At 38.9% G+C, this 21,299-nt stretch overlaps 1 protein-coding gene across 1 annotated transcript; it reads left to right on the top strand.

Annotated features, from left to right (window-relative positions):
- Positions 1 to 12,128: 12,128 nt before the first annotated feature.
- On the top strand, positions 12,129 to 17,194 carry LOC147603252 (glycosyltransferase BC10-like). The gene is made up of 11 exons (XM_086796645.1): positions 12,129 to 12,232; positions 12,719 to 13,071; positions 15,413 to 15,511; positions 15,610 to 15,710; positions 15,831 to 15,902; positions 16,006 to 16,096; positions 16,184 to 16,264; positions 16,398 to 16,457; positions 16,606 to 16,728; positions 16,892 to 16,930; positions 17,013 to 17,194. The coding sequence occupies exons 1-11, from the start codon at positions 12,193 to 12,195 to the stop codon at positions 17,169 to 17,171; spliced, it is 1,218 nt and encodes a 405-aa protein (XP_086652771.1). The 5' UTR covers positions 12,129 to 12,192; the 3' UTR covers positions 17,172 to 17,194.
- The last annotated feature ends 4,105 nt before the right edge of the window (positions 17,195 to 21,299 follow it).

Raw genomic sequence — 21,299 nt, 5'->3', positions numbered from 1 at the left:
TCAATTTATAGAGTTTACATCAAGCATCAAATCCCATTGATTTCTCCATGATTCACTCCCAGAATATCTCCACCTTTTGCCTGATTCTCTCCACCTCTTCTCTTTTCCCTGAATATCTCCCAGAATAACTCCACACTCCTAAATTCCCTCATGCTACCCATTATTCTCTCCCAGTAGATTCTTCTAACCTTTTCACATGTTCTTTCACAATTACATCTCCTCTTTTACAGCCTCTATCCAAGAGCTTGTTCCCACACACACCCTATTCACTTGTATATTTCAACATCTCTCTCTCTCTCTCTCTCTCTCTCTCTCTCTCTCTCTCTCTCTCTCTCTCTCTCTCTCTCTCTCTCTCTCTCTCTACGCCTACCTTGAAGATAAATATATACACACATAGACACACACCCACACTCACATCTTGATACATGTAACACATAGATCACACATGGATCATATGCTCAATCACATGGTTATTTGAAATGTAATATTGCTCTTTGAGGGAATTTTCAATTAACATTTGCATGTGTGTTGCCTTTGATTGCATGTGGAGCAAATTTTCTCTCATCAAAGGCTTGCATTGAAGTTTTTAAAAGTTCTCTCTCTCTCTCTCTCTCTCTCTCTCTCTCTCTCTCTCTCTCTCTCTCTCTCTCTCACACACACACACACACACACACACACAGAATAAAGCTTAAAAAGATTTTTATTATTTTAAAAAAACATGCATGGAATAAAGAGATGTTCAATTAGTATCTTATGTGTACGTGTGTAGTGCATGATCGCATGTAGTACATGTAACACATAGATGACACTTGGGATGCGATTTGCACAATCATATACTATTTTGAATTGTAATATATATTATGCTATATATATTTGTAGTTATTACATGTATTTGTAGTAAAGTTTCTCTATACGCCTACCTTGAAGATAAATATAGTAATTTGAAATGTAATAGTGATCTCTCTCTCTCTCTCTCTCTCTCTCTCTCTCTCTCTCTCTCTCTCTCTCTCTCTCTCTCTCTCTCTCTCTCTCTCTCTCTCTCTCTCTCTCTCTCTCTCTCTCTCACCACACACACACACGCGCGCGCGCGTGTAAGCACCCAAATCTACAAATTCAAACACACATAATTAGAATCATTCAATTGTGAGACAAAGACTTGAAAAATGTTGTTGGTTATGTGTGTGTGTGCGTGTATGTATAACCCAAAAAATTATACTATTAGAGGAGGACCTTCTTTTAAATATACATAATTAGAATCATTCAATTGTGAGACAGACTTGAAAAATGTTGTTGGTTGTGTGTGTGTGTGCGTGTATGTATAACCCAAAAAATTATACTATTAGAGGAGGACCTTCTTTTAAATATACATGTTTTTTATGTATTGTTGCTTTTTAATTTTCATGTTTTGTAATTACATATGTTCATTTACATATCACATCTACATATATGTCATGCATATACTTACCTATGTTAACTTCTTACTATATACGTTGTGAGAAGAATCCCAAGCCCAATCCCAGCATGATGTATATATAGGTGGATAAAGTGTATAGATGATAGTGTATAGTGGATCCTAGGTGATTAAAACGACTCTTGCAGCCAAGTGGAGATGCGCAGTCATGAAGAGAAAAGGAAAGCATATGGGGGATCGAAGGAATTGAGCGGCGCAACATTCCAGAAGAAAGTAAGACATCGAGGACGGGTTGAAGATGGATGGATGAATTTTTTTGCAAGATTATGCAAGAGAAGTGGTGGAGTGACTTCAAGAGAGAGTGGAGTCAAGGGACTACATTGGAGAGGTCCTACAGGTCAGTTTGTTTTTGTTGAAGGTTGTAGGCTAGAGGCCCTGAAGGTTACAGAGAGAGTGGAGTCGAGGGACTACAGTGGAGAGGTCCTACATGTCAGTTAGTTTTTGTTGAAGGTTGTAGGCTAGAGGCCCTGAAGGTTACAGAGAGAGGAGCAGAGCAGTGTGGGAGAAGGTTTGTTTGAGTTAGATCAGAGAGTGTGTTGAACTCCAAAGAGTCAGCTAGGATGTGCCCTAGGATCTCTGTGTGGTGGCATCTCTATTAGAGACTTGGCTCAACCTAATACATCCTCAACTGTAGTAGCTGCTGAAGACGATGCTTTGAAGTGTTGTTGTTGCTGGAGAGAAATCTAGAACCCAATCCAAATATGATGAAAAAGAACTAAATCAACCTGACAAATAAGTTTGAAGCCTTAGGGAAGGTAGGGCATTGCATGGCCACCTACAGCTAGTGAACCAGCTATTACCAATTGTAGTTAAGTAAGTAGTGAACTATTGCATGGGTAGTAGGGTAGTTGGGTGATTGATGGGGATGCATTAGGCAGATGGAGTCCTAAGATCTCTGGATTACAACTCTGTAAGAACTTGGATATCTCCAAAGCTTAACCTGATCATTCCTCTTTGTGTTGAAGTTTTCGACTAGTTGTAAGTGGTGATTGATTTGAGTTTTCGACTAGTTGTAAGTGGTGATTGATTTGAGTTGGATGTCCTTGAAGCATTCCTAGAATATAAGTGGAGAATCTTTTTTGGTTTCTAGTGTTCCTTCTTTCTTTGATATTAGAATCACAAATCTCAGAGGTGATTTGGTTGCATGGAGTTTATGAGTTGCTAGGCTTTGTTTTCATATATGTTGTTTTGAAAGATTTTGTTGAAGAGAACTCACAGTGATTGAAGAGCTGACGTGTTTTTTGAATCAGATCTGTGTCAATTACCTTGAGTTTGAGCCAGCAAGTTTTGATAGAGGCATTTTGGTCAAGCATGAGTCAGAATAGGTCAGCTGATGTTGAGGGAATGTAGATTTTATTTTCTTGAATGCTTGTGAGGTCTGGGCTGACAATGAGAAGTAGTCAAAAGTCAGACTAATAGGTTTGGCATTGTTAGTAGTCTAAGTGTTAAGGGAATGTAGATTTTATTTTGTTAAATGCTTGTGAGGTCTGGGCTGACAATCAGAAGCAGTCAGACTAATAGGTCTAACATTGTTAGTGGTCTAAGTGTTGAACTGAGGACTATGACAAGAGTCGACTAGGGATCAGTTGAGGCCTAATTGGAGTCAGTCATGGGTGTTCAGAAGTGGTTTTGATCCCTTTGTGTTGAAGAGGAAAGTTTTGAGTCAAGTTTGATAGTCAACTTTTAGCAGTCAAGCAAAGCTGAGGGGAAAAGAATTCCAGCGTTAGAAGACTCTCAGTTATTAGAAGACTCTCAGTTATTGTCAGCTGTGAGTGTAAGGAGTTGAATTTTAGAGAGATTTGAAGAGTTTAGGGGTTAGGCAGTGTTAGCAAACATGGAAGGGACTGAGGAGGATTTTTGAGTCTGTTTAAGTCTGTTTCTATCCAGTGGGATTTGGTTTAGTCAGAACATTTAGACACTGGTGTCAGGCAGAAGGTTGGAGTTGTGGATTTCAGGTTCACTGATGCTGGATGATAGTAGAGGATCGTGGAGGACACATTTTGAAAGAAAGTGAGCATCAGCATTTGAAAGCAGGTATACAGTCAACATTTGATCTGTTTGTGTCAGCTGGGAGTGTTACTTGTCAATTGGTAGTCAGCTGAGGTCAACTGGGCCATATAGGAGTACATTTAGAAGTGTCAGAGGTCAGTGCTGACTTGGGAGGACAACTAGAGTTGTTATTTGGATAATATTGGAGAGATTTGAGAGTGTTTTGGTTGGGTTAGCTAGAGGATTGGGGACAGCAGCAGGTCTGATTGATGCCCTTAGAGCTGGGATTTTAGTATCCCTCAATTTTGATTCTTCTACATTTTCATTTTGTGTGTTTGCTGGTGGTGTTATAGAGGCCATCACCCAGCTACCTTACATCGTACTATATAGCATAGTAGTTATGCTATATTGCACATGTACTCTCTCACATCATTGTGTGGGTTACTACATATGCTATATACAAGATGAAAAGTGTGACATATTACATATGTACTAACCTCAATGTGTGGCTTATATGTGCATTATAGTAGTATAATAGTAGTGCTATATTACATATGAAGTAAGTCACATCCCTATGTGGGTTTTTAGAACATGTGCTACCAAGATTAGTAGCAATGCTATATTGCACATGTACTCACTAAGTGGATCGATATAGCATAACAACTGTGGTATATTACACATGTGGCAAACCATTGAACTAGGTCCATACCTAGGAGTTATCAAGTATATGTACTGAGTGTTCCACGTAAATCTTACAACCAATTCATTGGTGATAAATGTCCTTTTTTATAGAGGACACCCTATAAAAAGCAATAACCAACTCTTTAATTTTTTGAGTAACCACATCATCCCTTGATTTTCTTCGTCATTGCTCAAAATACATTTGGCTTAATGAACCATCACTTTGAACTCTATCCAATGCCCTATATAGATTCCTTGGGTGTATGTCAAGTAGCTTTGATGCTTTTCCAATACTTACATCTTCTTGGTCACACACAATGAGTACCATTCAAGTTGTGCAATCTCTCTCTCATACTTGAGCTCTACTCTCTCTCTCTCTCTCTCTCTCTCTCTCTCTCTCTCTCTCACACACACACACACACACACACACACACACACACACACACACACACACACTCTACCATGATGATGAGATTTCATCCTCCATACCTCCATGTGTGATCTTGTGGATGCCAACAGTTACACATCAACACTCAATTTCATTATCAGTCCAGGTACATTTCTAGATGGGGACCATGGTGTGCATAAGCCTGGCCCATACTACAATCCATCGCCCAGATCCTCTTCAAATCAGCAAGAATCGTCTGTGACCTCTTCTTTAACCACACTAACTGTTGATCCATAAAGCCTATATTCCCAATGCTTAATAACACCGAAATTCCTTGAGCAAAGAGACAACCCAACTCCATTGCAACTATGGCCAAATGTATCAAAATCTAATGCTCTTGACTTCTCCCTAATAAAATGGACGTCAATTAAATGTTGAAGAAAGTAGTAAAGAGAGTCAAAGAAACCAATGAATATAGATAAATATTCCAAGGTTGGAGGAGTACATGCATGGCACAGCCCACACCTTCAACCTATTGCCCATACACACATCAAATGCATATTTCACTATGGGCATCACTTTTTTTTTTCACATCTTGCACCTAACGTTATTCACACACACATGCACCTGTAGCTAACCTCATCAACGCCAACCCTCTAGGTCCATATTTGGATGGGGAGACCATTGTGGGTGTAAGCATGGCACATGGTACGACCCTCACCTATAAAACCATTGACCTTGCTACATGTACCTCTAAGAGATTCATTGTGTACAAGCTCCTTCGACTCCAATTTAACACCAACAAAACCTCACCCTGGCTTACGTATTTACCACAAAGAAGCCCAATCTCTAGGCTTGCATCCTAAACAGTCCCATGATGCCACATAATCCATAATTCAAACCATTAAATTTTTTTTACTAGGTCCCACACATAGTTCCACACTTGAGGGTTCACTCTATATAAAACCTATATACATTATGTACATTCAAAAGGTATTTGGAAGATCAATAATCCTGAATTTAAGTCCCATACATAGTTCCACACTTGAGGGGTTCACTCTATATAAAACCTGTATATATCATGTGTATTCAAGGGGTTCACTCTATATAAAACCTATATATATCATGTGTATTCAAGGGGTTCACTCTATATAAAACATGTATATATCATGTGTATTCAAGGGGTATTTTGAAAATCACTTAGCTTGAATTTTGAGTATTCAATATGACCCCTTTTTCTATACAAACTTATAATTCTTTTTCCAAAATCCATTTAGAATCCCTTATTTAAGGACATTTATGTATAAGTTTAAATCTCCCTGAGATCTCCCTCTAGAAATAAATTCCCATCGGCGGATGCATGCCATGCAAGATGAGTGCAACTCAATCCTCAAAAATGAAACTTGGCATTTAGCAAATTTTCCTTATGATACAGAGGCCATTGGTACAAAGTGGATTTATAAGCTTAATCGTAAAGTTTATCATAGTGTTGATCGCTACAAGGTAAAGCTTGTTGGAAAGGGTTATACTCAAGAGAAGGGGTGTTGATCGCTACAAGGTAAAGCTTGTTGATCATAGTGTTGATCGCTACAAGGTAAAGCTTGTTGGAAAGGGTTATACTCAAGAGAGAAGAGCATAGATTATGAGACTTTTGCACCTATGTCTTGTATAACTACAATCATTTGTATTATTACATTGGGAGCACATCATGATTGGAATGTAAATCAATTGAATATTAAGACTGCCTTCTTGAATGGTGATTTGCATGATGAGGTTTATGTATCTCAGCTTTATGGTTTTGTTTGAGAAGGGACAAAAGTCTAAAGTATGCAAGTTAAGAAGATCTTTATATGGCCCAAGTAGGCTCCCAGAGCATGGTATGAGAAGATAAATGCATATTTTAATGTATCGAGGCACTTTTTTCCCCCAAGCGTATACACACAGTGTGTGTAAGTGACCTTATCATGTCACTTCACTTGTACTTCACTCATTCTCATCAATCTACTTTGAGTGTTGTGCTTCTATATATCTCTCCTTGCTGGCTACATCTGTATGTGTTTTGCTACCTTGATCTAGTATTCTATTGCAAGGGAATAGCTGGAATAATTGTGTATTGCTTCTTAGTGTCAAAAATGACTAATATACAAGTGACTAGTTTTTTCACACTAGGCCAAATCAACTCAAAAATGACATATATAAGTGACTCTAGGTCCACCAAACTTAAAATCTTATGATCTCTATTACTACTCTTAAGTAAGAATATACATGAAGTCCTTAGACATTCCTTATTTAACATTAAGCTCAAGGTAAGGCGTGTTCCAGCACCAACTTACAAAAGATAAGTACTCGTTCGAGTGGGTAAGATGGCAAAGTGCTTTATGGCAGGTCGAGCGGGTAAAACCATGTTAACCTATGAAGTGGTTAACAATACTCTTAGGTAAAGCAACAAAATATATCAAAGGCATATATACAAAATGTGCTACTAAAAGATGTTAATCCCAAAAGGGTGTTAACAATCTTAGTCTTATACCATTATTTTTAGTCCAATACTTTTCCAACCTAAGCTAAGTTAAGAACCAGATTAATTGCACTAATAAAGAAACTAAATGATAGCACAAGAAGCTCCACAAAGAGCACACTTTTTTGTATCTGGCCAAAGCACCTCTAAAAGAGCATGGAACATTAATAAACATCTATGGTATTAAATGTCTATAACTCAAATAAAATTTTATTGTTATATAGTGCATACTACCTAGGAATATCACTCTTAGATACCCAGAATCAAATAATTCAAAAAGTCATAATTATTAAATGTTTTAATGCAGCCACATAAGCTTAGACTAACCTAAGTGCCTTGATGTCCAAATTAGTGCTTGAAAACTCTTGCATATGTTGGTGTGGTCACAACAAGACAATGTATATCACATGCTTCATAGTATAGAACATGACAAAACTTTTGGAAAGAGGGGCATCCATACAAAAGCCTATGCATGATATGTCTTTGTATATAGATAGAAGGGAGGGGAGGGTTGCATGATTAGCCTTCCAACCCCTATTGGGTATGAGGAACTTCAATAACCAAAGAAAAGCTACCAGACTTTTTACACAAATGAGTATTCCCAAAGCACCTAAAATTATATAGTTCATGACATCCATACAAAAGGGGCATCCATACAAAAGCCTATGCATGATATGTCTTTGTATATAGATAGAAGGGAGGGGAGGGTTGCATGATTAGCCTTCCAACCCCTATTGGGTATGAGGAACTTCAATAACCAAAGAAAAGCTACCAGACTTTTTACACAAATGATTATTCCCAAAGCACCTAAAATTATATAGTTCATGACACATTATTACCTTAAAACAACAAAACAAGTTTTATCCCCTTTCTCTCTCAAAGCATATTTCCTTGTCTATTATGGAAATATTATGGGATTGTAAATGATCTTAATATAGCCATGCCAATGGCTCTTTTAGTAACAAGAATTTATTAATAAAAGGTGTATAAAAAAAACTAATTGTAACCCAATCTTGGTCCTCCATAGAAGAAGAAGAATTTCATTTAAAAAAACCAAGAAAATATCCTTAAAGTGTAAATGCTCAAAAATATTTATCCTTAAAGTCTCTTTCTCAATATGTCTAAAATAACATCACTCAGGTTCTCTTTACATGTTTTAAAAAAGCAAAAACAATGTAACAAAACTTTCAATAAAGAGCTTGTCTGACTTCACAAGCCTCATGACAAAAATAAATATTATTTCTTAGGCTAGTTTTATTCACTGTTACACCACATTGGGACAAATTACAAACACAAATAGTCTATTCATTTGCTAATTCCACTAGATATTAGCATTAATTAGGTCTTAAAGGGTATGACATAACAAGTTGAGCTCACATCCATACATGTAGCAAAGTGCATGACTTCCACTTTGTCTTTTTAACATCCTAGCTCTTTGTGAAAGCATGAAAAATTATCTATATCTGTGATTCAAATTCAATTTCCAAACCATAAACTACAATGCCATGCTTGATTTTGAAATGTCAAATCATATTATTCTTTGATAGCATCCACGGGCTATCATTGAAAAAAATGCATAATATCACATATATGTATAGCTAGGAGACCTATTTTAAATTAGGTATACTCATAAACTTTACATTAATGTATCTTATCTATTAGTTATCAATATACTTGTTGTAATGTATAGTAGGGGTGTTAATTATTTATCTTTAAAAAATGTTTACACAATTTTTTTTTTCAAGAGTTAATACATGTTAGATGTCTAGACATGTGGCTACATACAATGTGTTATAAACACTCCACTTATTACTTTGTGTCAACTTCGATGAATCATATGATAACGATGTATAGAATCTTTTATAATTGTGCTCAATTAGTTACATAGTTGCACACATTATGTAGGTGACTTGGGCTAGTATACAAGCCTTGTGACTAGCAATGAATTGAGATTTCTTGCATGTATGTCTAGACAATTAAAATATAATATATTAGCATGATTCATGGACTACAATAAAATTTAGATAGAAGATTTAGAAACAACCATTTCCCTTTATAAATCCACTTTTCTACCCATAGACCGTTAATGATTGTTTTTTTTTCAAATTAGGAGCAAAGTTTAGCGTACAATATTGTCGCCACTTCTTATTCAAAGTTTTCATGCAACAAATGACACCAAAAAACACATTCACAAAGACTCACTTATGCATTATGTTAATTTGAAGTATACAAGTTTTGGAAGGGTTACTTGTTCCATTTTTTTAATAAATAAAATCCCATTAGTGAAGTGAACATACTTAGAAGAAATGCATACTCAAAACCATATAAATGAAAGGAAAGAGAAGTATGTTAAAGTCTTATGAAAACAAGCATCACATTCAAGTAAAGAGAGCCGATGCACGATAATGTAGATATGACATGACAATATTGTTACATTGGAGAGGTTATAGAGATATGCGTTTAAATTGATCCATTAATCAAAAGAAAGACCACTTTGAAAGTACTTGCTGTGGAGAAAGTGGGCCTCATATTCAACACATCGCTTTGAAAGGATTTGATGTGGTGCAAAGGAGCCTCATAATTCACCACATGGCATTACTCAAATGCCTACCTTACTCCAATAATTTCAATTTGTCAGTTTGCTGCACGTTTCAACTTTTTGGGTAGTTTCAAAACTTGAAGGCCATTTTATGATCAATGACAAAAGGTACTCCATTGCCATGTGCTAGGTGCATGCAAAGACTATTATATATATATATATATATATATATATATATATATATATATATATATAGAGAGAGAGAGAGAGAGAGAGAGAGAGAGAGAGAGAGAGAGAGAGAGAATGCTATTCTCATTGCTATTTTGTTGAGTGTAGCCTACCCCTTTTAAGTGTTTTGAGTCTTTTGTGACATTGAGCATTGGTAGACATCCCTTTTAAGTGATTTGAGTCTTTTGTGACACTGAGCATTGGAATGGGGTGCTAGGCATAATGGCCATTTCGCATTTGGATTTGCTCATCTAAGCCCATAATTGGTTTTGGCATTAGCTTTAAGAACACGTTCCCATAGGAACAATGCTTCGTGTTGATGTTCCTATGATATCAAGTTAGCACCTTGAGAGAATATTTGAAGAGGTAATGATCAAATTTTACATTTAATAAGGCTACTAAAAGTGCACTTAAAGTTGCTTTATGAAGGAGTGGTTTTGGGCTTTTAAAAAGTGGAATCATTTATTTATATTTTTTAATAGTATACGCATGTGAGAGCTGAGCTTTCCATAGGCAATTTAGGCCTTGCAAGGAGGCCTAAGATTTGAAGGACTACAAAATGTCTTTTGAGAGAGAAATTGGAGGGAGAGACTACCAATGATAGTTAAGGGACTCCATGCCGAATGGTGAGATTACAGCATGTTTTTAGCTATCATGCATGGAGGGACAAACATGCTAGCAGTTGAAAAGCTATTTTTTAAAAAAATTCATGAAGTGTTGACATGCTAGTAGAAGGAATTTTATGAATGAGTTATCATGTGACCACTAGTTTCTCTTTGACATCCATGATGTTCTAGTATGCTCGTCCATAGGAAAGGGAAAAAAAGATTTATCCATTTAAAAGAAAGGCAAGGTTTTGGTAAAAAAAGACTACCACACCGTTCGTATATGTTTACAATGTTTACATTGGAGGGTTAATACGAGCCCTTCAAATGAAATTTTTACATTGGTGGGTTAATATGTATTTTTACAATTTTTACATTGGAGGGTTGATATGAGCCCTTCAAATGAAATTTTGGGGTCACCCTTCACATTCTAGAGTTGATTTGAAATACTTGTGTTGAGATGTAAAGCATTTATGATGGGAGGAAATTTCAAAGTGGAGCAATAACTATTGCATTGATGTCTTTTGATTACCGTTTGCAAAATGAGCAAGGGTGCTATTAGAGTTGATTTTTGTTGGGCATTTTACTCATTTTCACTGATTAAACATATTTTACTAGCAAAATTTTCAAATAACGTCAAAAAATACACTAAACACATTATTTTATATGTTTGTAATATTTGAATGTAGGCCATCAAATTTAAGCATAGGTGCGATGGTGGGCAGGAGGTGGTGTTGGGATAGGTATGTGCTATTGTGATGTAAAACATGTATGATGGAGGGAAGTTTCAAAATCGAGTAATAATAATTTACATTGGTGTCTTTTGCTTAGCATTGCAAACGAAGCTACAAAATCGTGGGTAGGGAGGTGATGTTGCCATGTAATGAATGCTCAAGGAGCTTAAAGCTCTCTTTGTAAGTGTCTCGACCATCTAAACCTAGCAATAATCTAGGTTCTAAAAAATAAAGATATTCCCTGCTGTTGCAAAAAGAATGTATCAATAATAATATAATTTTTTTAAAATAAAATGCAAAAGCTACATAAAAAGCAAGTTCTATATATACCGTAAAACACCGGTGCTCTCTAATAGTTCAATAATTAGAGGTGCTATTGCTTGTTGTTCTCAAAATGGAGGGTCTATAATTAAGCCATGAATATTAAATAGATTATGGAAAACAATAATGCTTATATTATAGCAACTGTCGAAAAAAATACTTTCAATATCTTGTCCATCATCATAAACAAATGAAAATGATCTCCTTACCACATCCATCCTAAGCAATATACTCATGATATCAAATACAACACTCACCACATTAATAATTTACATAAGACTTGAAGGTCTCTCTCTCTCTCTCTCTCTATATATATATATATATATATATATATATATATATGGACTTTATTTAGAGCCAGGCAAGAAAAATAAATAATGCCACATCCATCCTAAGCAATATACCTATGCTATCAGATATAACACCCACTACACTAATAAAGACTTTAAAGTCTCTCTCTCTATATATAGAACTTCAAGTATTTAGAGCCAAGCAAGAAAAATAAATAATGCCATTGTATATAAAAGCAAACATTTGCTTATCTTAGGCCCTAAGGTTGAAAAAAAGAAGGCTATTATTATGGAAAATTTTCCAAAATTTACACAAAAACATATATATATTTGGAAGGTCAATCTAGTTTATGGCCTTCAAATTGAAGGTTACGTTGGTCATACAAATGGGTTTGAACTTTGATCTCTGAAGAGGGTTTCTTCACCGCATGTGTGGCTTTCACCAGCAGCCTGCCTGCCTGCAAACAGGTAAGGTGTAGACCTCACACGATTTGCACTGCCACGATCTTTTCTTCTTCTCCAACCTTGTACCTGCCCCCTCTGCTCTCCACTTCTTAAGCCCCACCCTTCCCTCTTTCACTGCCCTAGCTTGTTGGTAACTCTCTTGGCTATGGAGCTCTGAGCACAGTTTTGCTAGCTCTCATGGTTTTCTTGCCCTAGGCATCGTTCTGAACCTTCGTAGCTCTGACCGTTTTCTTTGCTCTGGCTCCTTTCTAAAGCTTGGTAGCTCTTCCTGTCGTCGTGGTTATGGCACCTTTCTGAAGCTCGGTAGCCCTTACTGTCTCCTTGGCTATTGCAATTTGTTTGATCTGATCAGTGGCACGGTAGCTCTTGCTGTTCTGAACACGAGCTTGGTAGCTTTTGACTGTCTTGTTTGGCAATGGCACCCTTCTTTACTGTCGTCTTGGCTATTGCATTCTTGCTGATCTGATCAAAGGCCAGCCTTTTTTTCAGATCAGAAAGCCATGTCGTCACGCAAATTGTCCTGCCGCCGTCTGGTTTGGCTTGCGTTTCTGACGGTGTTGGTATTCATCTCGCTGGTGGGGGGAGCTCTCTGGTCTTCGAGGGTTTCCTCGCCATGCATCTTTCTGTCTGCGAAGCTGTGCGCGCCTCTTCTGATGAAGAAGCAGGTGGCGGCCCCTGCAGCGCCTGCGAGGGTGAAGACGGACGAGGAGGTGGCGTCGCTGGCCTTGAGCAGAGACATTTTGACGCAGGAAAGGGTTCGCCCTGCCCACCCTAAGCTCGCTTTCATGTTCCTCACCAGAGGCCCCCTACCCCACGAGCGTCTCTGGGAACGCTTCTTCCAGGTAAGCAACATAACGCCTTTCTGTCTTCTCAAAAAATGCAAGAAATCATGTCAATCGGTATACTACTGCATGTGTTTGCTTCTGCACTTTGGAAGGGGGAGGAGAGGGGAAAATCTCTGCATCTGTCTGACTGTGATGTCTTCCTTTTCTGCCCCCCTCCTCCCCCACCCCCCCCCCCCCCCCAACCCCCCCCCCCCACACACACACACACACTTTTTTACAGTGTGGAAGTGGCACATTTGAAGTCGGTAATAACCCAATTCTTGAACTTCCCATGGGATGGAGATCAAATGCTTGGTGTCTCCTTAAAGAACTGGCAGGGGTGGTGTGTAGTGCCAGTGCAATGAGCCAAAGGGGGGGAGTGGACCTTATACAATGGAACTGTTATGACTAGCATCACCAAGAAAGCTTGTGCTGCAGACTGGGATAGTCACTACACCTCAGGATGCACCACATAGTGAACAACTAACTCTATCCACTCCTGAGCTGACTCATTGGATAGATATCTTACCATTCCGCCTCCTCTTCATAGGTATTTTTCTCCCAGCTCAGGGTGACTTGGGATGCTCTTGAACGGGTGTCAGCCTTGACAATGCTGGCTCCCTCAGCCCGTGCTACTTTGTCACATATGGCATGAAGACTAGCCACTCCGATGGCAATGTCATGGAGACACCACCTGGTAGAAGTTTTCAGAGTATTTTGGGCATAGCTCGCACTGCGATTGATTGCCTGTTCGAACATATTTCTTGCAACAGTTTCCCATTCTGGTTTTGGCTTTGTCAAATGTGTTTGCACTTCTGGGCGTTTGGGTCGGAGTCCTTTCTCTTCAGGCCTTGGATAGACACTCAGTAAGATGAGCAGGTTTGATAGGTCTGCCTCATCTGATGAGGAGTGGACAATCACTTTTCATTTTCTTCTCCTTAACTTTGTATAGACCCTGGTGGTTTTGCAAAGTTATGGGTGTCGGCTTAGTGAACCTACCTTCAACTGCATGCAGAGCACTCACGGTCTAGAGGAGAATGTCACTACCTGCCCTTGAAAGCCTTGGTAATCCCAGAGAGGTAGCAAAACAGCAAGTTCTTCTAAAGTACCTTGGTTATTAACCACCGTCTATGTTAACATGAAGCTTTTGAAGTAAGGTGGCGTAGGAGTGGAGAACGGAACTGTTGCATGCACACCACACCCTATTTGGGTGCCATATAGATATGCTTGTGTTTTAGGCAGGGATAATGGCTGCAAATCAGCCCACAAAAGTGCCCATAAGCACCCAGGCCAAGTGCCCAAAGGTTGGACACCTTTTTTGCCCAATATGAATGCATTTAATAAATTCTATGACATTATTTTTGGGCTTGCAAAGGGCTCCCAGACTGATAATTCTACATTCAACAATTGGACCAGCAGTCCTCAATTCTGGATCAGCATTAGGCAGCCCTGGGACAGCAGTTTGCAACTTTTGGAGCAGCTGGTTTTGTTCTTAGCATCCAGTAGAAATTAACACAAAGCATTCAAGTGGCCAGATCAAGTCCAGATCTGAATAATTATTGTGAATATTCATGTTCATTCATTCAGTTGATACATATGTAGTAGATTAGGTTAAAACACAAGTCTCTACCTCTTCTTTTTGTGCGTTTTGAGTTTGTGCACATTCGTTAGTGTTAATTGGAGCACTAATCAAGCATGCTTCAGCTTAGCATGCCACAGTAACTGGATTTTGAAGACCTGTAACTTTTTAGAGGTTGGCTTTCTGCACTACTCTTGGAGACATCAAATCCTCCGTAATGCCTTGATGATAGAGCATAAGTACCTTGACTGTATTCTCACTAAGCCAAAGCATTCGATGGTTTTCTTTATGCAAAGTCCTCCTTCCGTTAGTGGAATCCCCTCCTGGTGATATCCTAAAAGAACTCTCTTGATTTTCAGGAATCTGCTGCCATATATGCTAACTAGTTGTGGTGTCAGTTGTTTGTGACGTGTGCTGGTGTTGCCTGCTGACTCTTCAATAGCATTTGAATGGTATGGTTTTATAGAAATAAAAAGTTGAGTTCTTAAGTGACTTTTCTCGCTGATTTACTAGAACTCGACTATGTGCTGAAGTGCATGATATGTTAAAATGTTTGCTGTGTTCATTTCTACTGAGCTGAGAAGAAGGGGTCGTGATTAAGTGTAGCCAATTGGGTCGAAGGAGAGGGGGGTACGCATAGCCAAATGGTGTCAAGGGGGAGGGGTGAAGTCCTAGCAACTGGGGTATTTACCAGAGACAATGATATTGAACTATTGGTTTTCTTGCAGTCTATTGTAGAATTGACACAACATGGGATTCGTTTGCACCTGCCATGGCCAGGGGCACGAGGGCATGTACTCTGTCTATGTGCACGCTTCCGAGCCAGGGAATGCTTGGAAAAGTCTGGTGTTCAAGGATCGTGAGGTACCCAGCAAGAAGGTATTTACCCAAATTTGTCAAGCTTTTGCAGGCTACATTACCTAGTAGTGGTTGACTCTAATAATGGGTTAAAGGTTAACCATGTGAACATCTCATAGGTAGCATGGGGCAAAATAGATATGATCGATGCAGAGAGGCGTTTACTTGCCCATGCTCTTCTAGACAAGGATAACGAGTACTTTGCATTGCTGTCTGAAAGGTGAAGAGCGTACATTTCCTCTTCTCATTTACATTTCTTCTTTTGATTACCTATTTTCTTGGCAATGGTGCACCTCATTTTACTTTTTAATCACTCAAACAATTCTGCCTTTGCTTTTAGCTGTATTCCCTTGTGGGATTTCAACTACATCTACAAGTATCTAATGAATGCAAGCATCAGTTTTGTTGATTGGTAAGAGGAACAATCCCAATGATCTGCTGTTTTGACGCAAGTTAAGGTTCTTTTTAACAATAGTGGTAGGTTGGTTTGGGCTTAGAAGTTTGTCTGCTTGCAGCTTTTATGATCCTGGTCCTCATGGAGCTGGCCGCTATCTGAACGGGATGAAACCGGAGGTCCAAAAGGAGGACTTTTGGAAGGGCGCCCAGGTATTGGGGTCTCTCAAAACTGTTTTTTCTTACACTAATGGAGTTAAAATATGAATGAGCTCGTCTGAAGGATATGTTTGTTTCCAGTGGTTTGCAGTAAACAGACGGCATGCCCTTCTGATAATAGCAGATTCCCTGTATTATAAGAAGTTTCAAAGCTTCTGCAAGGTACTTCTGACACAAGTCCATGACCAAAGCCTCTTGTATGTGACTTTGTGAGTTAAGTGACACATAATGGATAGCCTCTTGTATGTGACTTTGTGAGCTAGTGACACATGATGGATTGTCCTGCTGTATACAGCCAGGGGATGAGTTTCATAACTGCTATCCAGACGAGCACTATGTCCAGACTTTTCTCCATGTATGATTCGTATTTGCGACGGATTTTTTCAATGCTGATTGCATGTTATGTGCTTGTGCATATGCATGCGTGCGCGCAGGTGTGTGAGTGCTCATGTGCGCATGTATGTGTACATGTAGTCCTTATGCAAGTGGATATTTTCTAGCAGATAGTGGATCCCAGGGGCATATCGAACTGGTCTGTCACACATGTGGATTGGAAGAATCAAAAATGGCATCCTCGGTCTTACAAGGGGGAGGAGATAAACTTGCAATTATTTAGGGAAATCCAGGTATGCTTATATTCATGTAATTAATTTGCCTCCAATGGTAAATAGTTTTTGAAATTAACCCAAAGCTAAGTGCCTGAATGTGGACATGACATATGCGGGTAGGTCTTGAATGTGCCTCTTGGTTTAAAAAAAAAAGTGGGGTTTTTGTTTTGGTTTTGTGCAGAACATCAGTGAATTCTTACATGTTACTAGCGACTCCAAGGTAAAGCAAAGCATCCATGTGTTTGCTACTAAAAGCTCTTGCAGTTTTTGGGGAATTCTGAGCCATCAACTGTTTTCTGCAGAAGCTAGAAATGAGACGTCCATGTGTGTGGAATGGAGTTCAGCGCCCTTGCTTTCTGTTTGCAAGGAAATTCAAGGCCGACACTGCTAAGTATTTGGAAAATTTGTTCACGAATATTACAGATGTGGAGAGACTCATATTTGTGCCCTCAAAAGGGTGATTTTACAAAGAAAAATTGACCCATCCATGTCTCCCTCTCTCTCTCAGCGCCTGCACACACACACACACACACACACACACACACCACCAACCTCAACTCTACATTGTGGGTGCAACCGGGGGCTAGCTGACCATTTTTGGGCCTTCCTCCACTTCCCATTAAGTGCAAACCATGAATCAATTGACCAGCATGAGTCTCCTGTAATCCTAGCATTGCCCAGAAGTTATCAATTGTCTGAAAGTCTTAACATTATACAACCCACCCATTCAGTTTCTTCTTCAGTGCAGAAGGATGCCAAATTTCATTGCGAGAGAGATTTGAAATCATGAAAAGATGAAACTTATAGGGCACCCAATTCCTCAACACACTAAACAGCGTTGACAACATCTGTTGCGTTGTCCTGAAATGGTATATAACCACTAACCTTAGTTCTTCCTTATTCTCAAACCCGCAGTCTTTGGTCAAATTAACTGTTGGCATCTTTACTTCTCCTTGTCTCCAGCACTAGAGCATTAAAATGTTTTCAATGCATGTCAGTGGGCACTTGCCCAAGTGGGTCACCTTATTGTGATTTTAGATAGTGGCTCACCTTATTGTGATCCATCTTATCTAATAGGTAGTGGGTTCGAGCCCAAACATCATGGGGTTGTGTAGCTTATATAAGAGGTTGTGGGTTGTGTACCTTATATAAGAGGTCGTGGTTCGTGCCCTGACATTGTAGGGTTGTATATTATTGGTATAGCTTTTTTAGCTCGGTTACATCCCCTCGAAAGGGCTTTCATAAAATAAAAATGCCTCAAATGTATCACGTTTCCCGTTACTAACGCTAACTCAGTCACTGCAATGCTTACAAGAACTATGAGCCGCAGCCAATGGAGACACAGCCTAGCGGTAAGATGTTGAAGTCTTGGTATAGCTTTTTTAGCTCGGTTACATCCCCTCGAAAGGGCTTTCATAAAATAAAAATGCCTCAAATGTATCACGTTTCCCGTTACTAACGCTAACTCAGTCACTGCAATGCTTACAAGAACTATGAGGCGCAGCCAATGGAGACACAGCCTAGCGGTAAGATGTTGAAGTCCCATGCATTAGGTGCTGGGTTCAAAACCTGCTGGCTGTTGAAGGCGGCATGAAAAGCACACACGTACACGAGCTCAAAAGATCCAAAAGTAAAAATAACTATGAGCTGCATGTGTCACGATGTGCATGGACCCTCACGACTAATCTAGAACATGTTGTTGGAGGGTACCTACAGGACCCACTTCCAGCCAGGTAGTTGAGTAGTTTATATGCTGCAGTGGCAAAGCCAAAATCCATTTACAGATTAGTATAGCTCATGGATTATCAACATCCATTTACAGATTAGTATATAGCTCATGCATTCATCTCACCAGAATGAGAACATTTCCTTTACTCTGAAACTTGACAGCGTCATGCCACCTCGTGAAAGGAGTGATCTCGGTCGTGCCCATCACTAGAAGTACGAGTCCTTGTGGGGAATGCATTAACGAGGTGGGGTAGCTTGCACATGTCAGAACAAACTCAAATGCATGTCCTTTTTGATTAAGTGAAAGCCCTTGAGCTGAGATTTGTGCCCATCATGTTTCCTGCAACACCTTTGCTTCCACGACGGTCGCTTTAATCTTGTGGCCAACAGCCAGAAACCCAAATCTATTGTCAAAAGCCCTAATATACAGTCGAAAACCCTAATGTTGTTTCTAGATCAGACCATTTTACACGTGTATGGTGCTATCTTTACTTGGGTCTCTTTAATAAGTAACTAGTTACTGAATTCGGGCTTCTACTCCACCCTGGTTTCATTCTCCACAACTAGAGCCACAGAGATGAAAGGTTGCATGAAGCGTAGCTTGATGACTACCGCATGTAATTAATAAAGCCATGCCAAAGTAATTGATAAATCCATGTCAAATACAGAGAGTATACCTTTACTTCAATGCTGATATTAGTCATTCTTTAGCTGGTAAGAGAGTTGAAGTAGGTTGACTAGTTATGCTTACAATTAAGGAAAATTTTAGAGAATAAGTAATTCAAAGCATTACACAGTGTTGATAACAGATGCAAGATAGAAGAAAATGAATAATATTCTACTTTTTTGCACCAATGTAAATATATTGATAGCGATAGCTAAGATATCAACAATGTAGATGTTGAAGTATGAATTAAAGATTAAAAAGATCTACAAAGTAAGGGTACATCTTAGTATCTAGAAGGTTGGAGTGTGAGTGTGTGTAAATGTCAATGCAAAGGGTAAATGGATAATGTTGAGTATCACTCAAATGTCAATGCAAAGGGTAAATGGATAATCTTGAGTACTACTCAAACATTGAATCTAATCAATTAATCAAGCACTTAAACATTGAATCTAATCAATTAATCAAGCACTTAAACATTGAATCTAATTCATTAAGCAAGTTTCAAAGCTTTAAAAGTAGAGAAATGAGTGTGATGTTCTTGTCAACGTTAGAGAAGTGTGTGTGTGTGGGTGTTTATACCCAATGGATAGTACATGGATGGAGATGAGGATGAATACTTAGTGTGTGAAGTGCAGATAATTCACTAGGAGCTAGTATTTGCCAAAGTTTCTTGATAGGGTAATTATGCATTGATCACTTATTATACTGAACTTGATAAGATAAGGACTCTCAAACAATAAAAAAACCAAGGAAAAAAATAGGGGCTAATTTTTGTTGGTCTGGCCACCACAGATCCACCTTAGACACGGTGGGAGAGTCCCCCCCCATCACCTCATCCCATCATTCACTCACCCAAAGGGTGTTGGAGGGATAAGAGGGAATTGATTATTGTATATATATCATTTTTATCCAAGGATACAATCAGCATGTGGGGTATAGCTCAGCTATACCCCACATGAGGATACAAGGATACAATCAGCTATGTGTTAGCATGAGGTGACAACCTTTCCAATACCCCCCCCCTTTCCCCCTCCCCTTGGTCGAATGCTGTGTTGTTGTGTGAACTAACCTCCATAACCCGGCGGTTGTGCACCGGCCAAAATCCATCGCACCCACGCTACTCAGTGCATTGATCTACTTACCAAAAACACAAGACGCATTAAATCTTGCTTATTCGCACATCACGATACGACCACTGCTCCACGCTCTCGTGCGTAGCTAGTCACGACCATGCGGTAAATGAGCATATCATAAATACCACATAAAATATCAAATAATTTCACAATTCACATTTCCATAACATACCTCGGGGTTAAAAAGCAACTGTTCTCAGTTGTGTGAAACAAACAAAAGCAAGGGTAGTCAACCTTATGCTATAGTGCTGTCTCAGTAGTTGACGAATCGGCACTAAATTAACGTGCTGCCTCAGTTAGCGAACCGGCACTAAACTAACGTGCTGTCTCAATTGGCGAATAGGCACTAAATGAATGTGCTACCTCAGTTGGCGAATCGGCACCAAAACATGTGGAAAAACTATGACACTGCCTCAGACAGCGAATCGGTGTCCATAAAAGAATCAATGTGAATGTGAGTGGTATGCTAGAATCAAGTGTCGGTAGAGCGGGGTAAGCGATGTTTCAGCAATCCATTGTGATTCCTCAATAGAATGATTCTTATACTTCACTAAGTAACGATGATACATAGTGCCAATACGGGTGGTTGTTTGGTCATGGTCAATAATACTTTCAAGTACTAGAACTTCAGAGTCATCCTCAAGGAGAGGAGGATCCTGAAATAAATCCAAGTAATAACTCGTTGAAGAGGTCATTAAAAGGGTTGAAAATTTGTCGAGAAGAAGATAACCTAGGTAATAATTTCTTGATGCCGAGCTTAAGGGTCAGAGTAGTCGTTGTGGTTAGTCTTGTTCTTCATCATCATCAATCATCTTTACTCTAAGTGTAATATAATTTGATTTTCAAGAGGTTTAGGCATACCTGGATTATCATAAATACCTTGATATTGAGAATTACCCTCTTGATCGAAAGAAAAGTTGTCCTCCTCATGGCTGACTCATGATAAATAGTAATTCTTGATGAAATCTGTAAAAAGCAAACCTGGACAAAGCTTTGAGGTAGAGGCTTAATAGAAAACTTTTGCTAGAAGCTTTTAAAGGTCTAAAGCTTTTTAATATTAA

The sequence above is a fragment of the Cibotium barometz genome, chromosome 64, assembly GCF_041138505.1.
Source record: "Cibotium barometz isolate CiBa-2024 chromosome 64, ASM4113850v1, whole genome shotgun sequence".
Lineage (NCBI taxonomy): Eukaryota > Viridiplantae > Streptophyta > Polypodiopsida > Cyatheales > Cibotiaceae > Cibotium > Cibotium barometz.
This window is presented reverse-complemented; position numbering and strand designations above follow the sequence as displayed.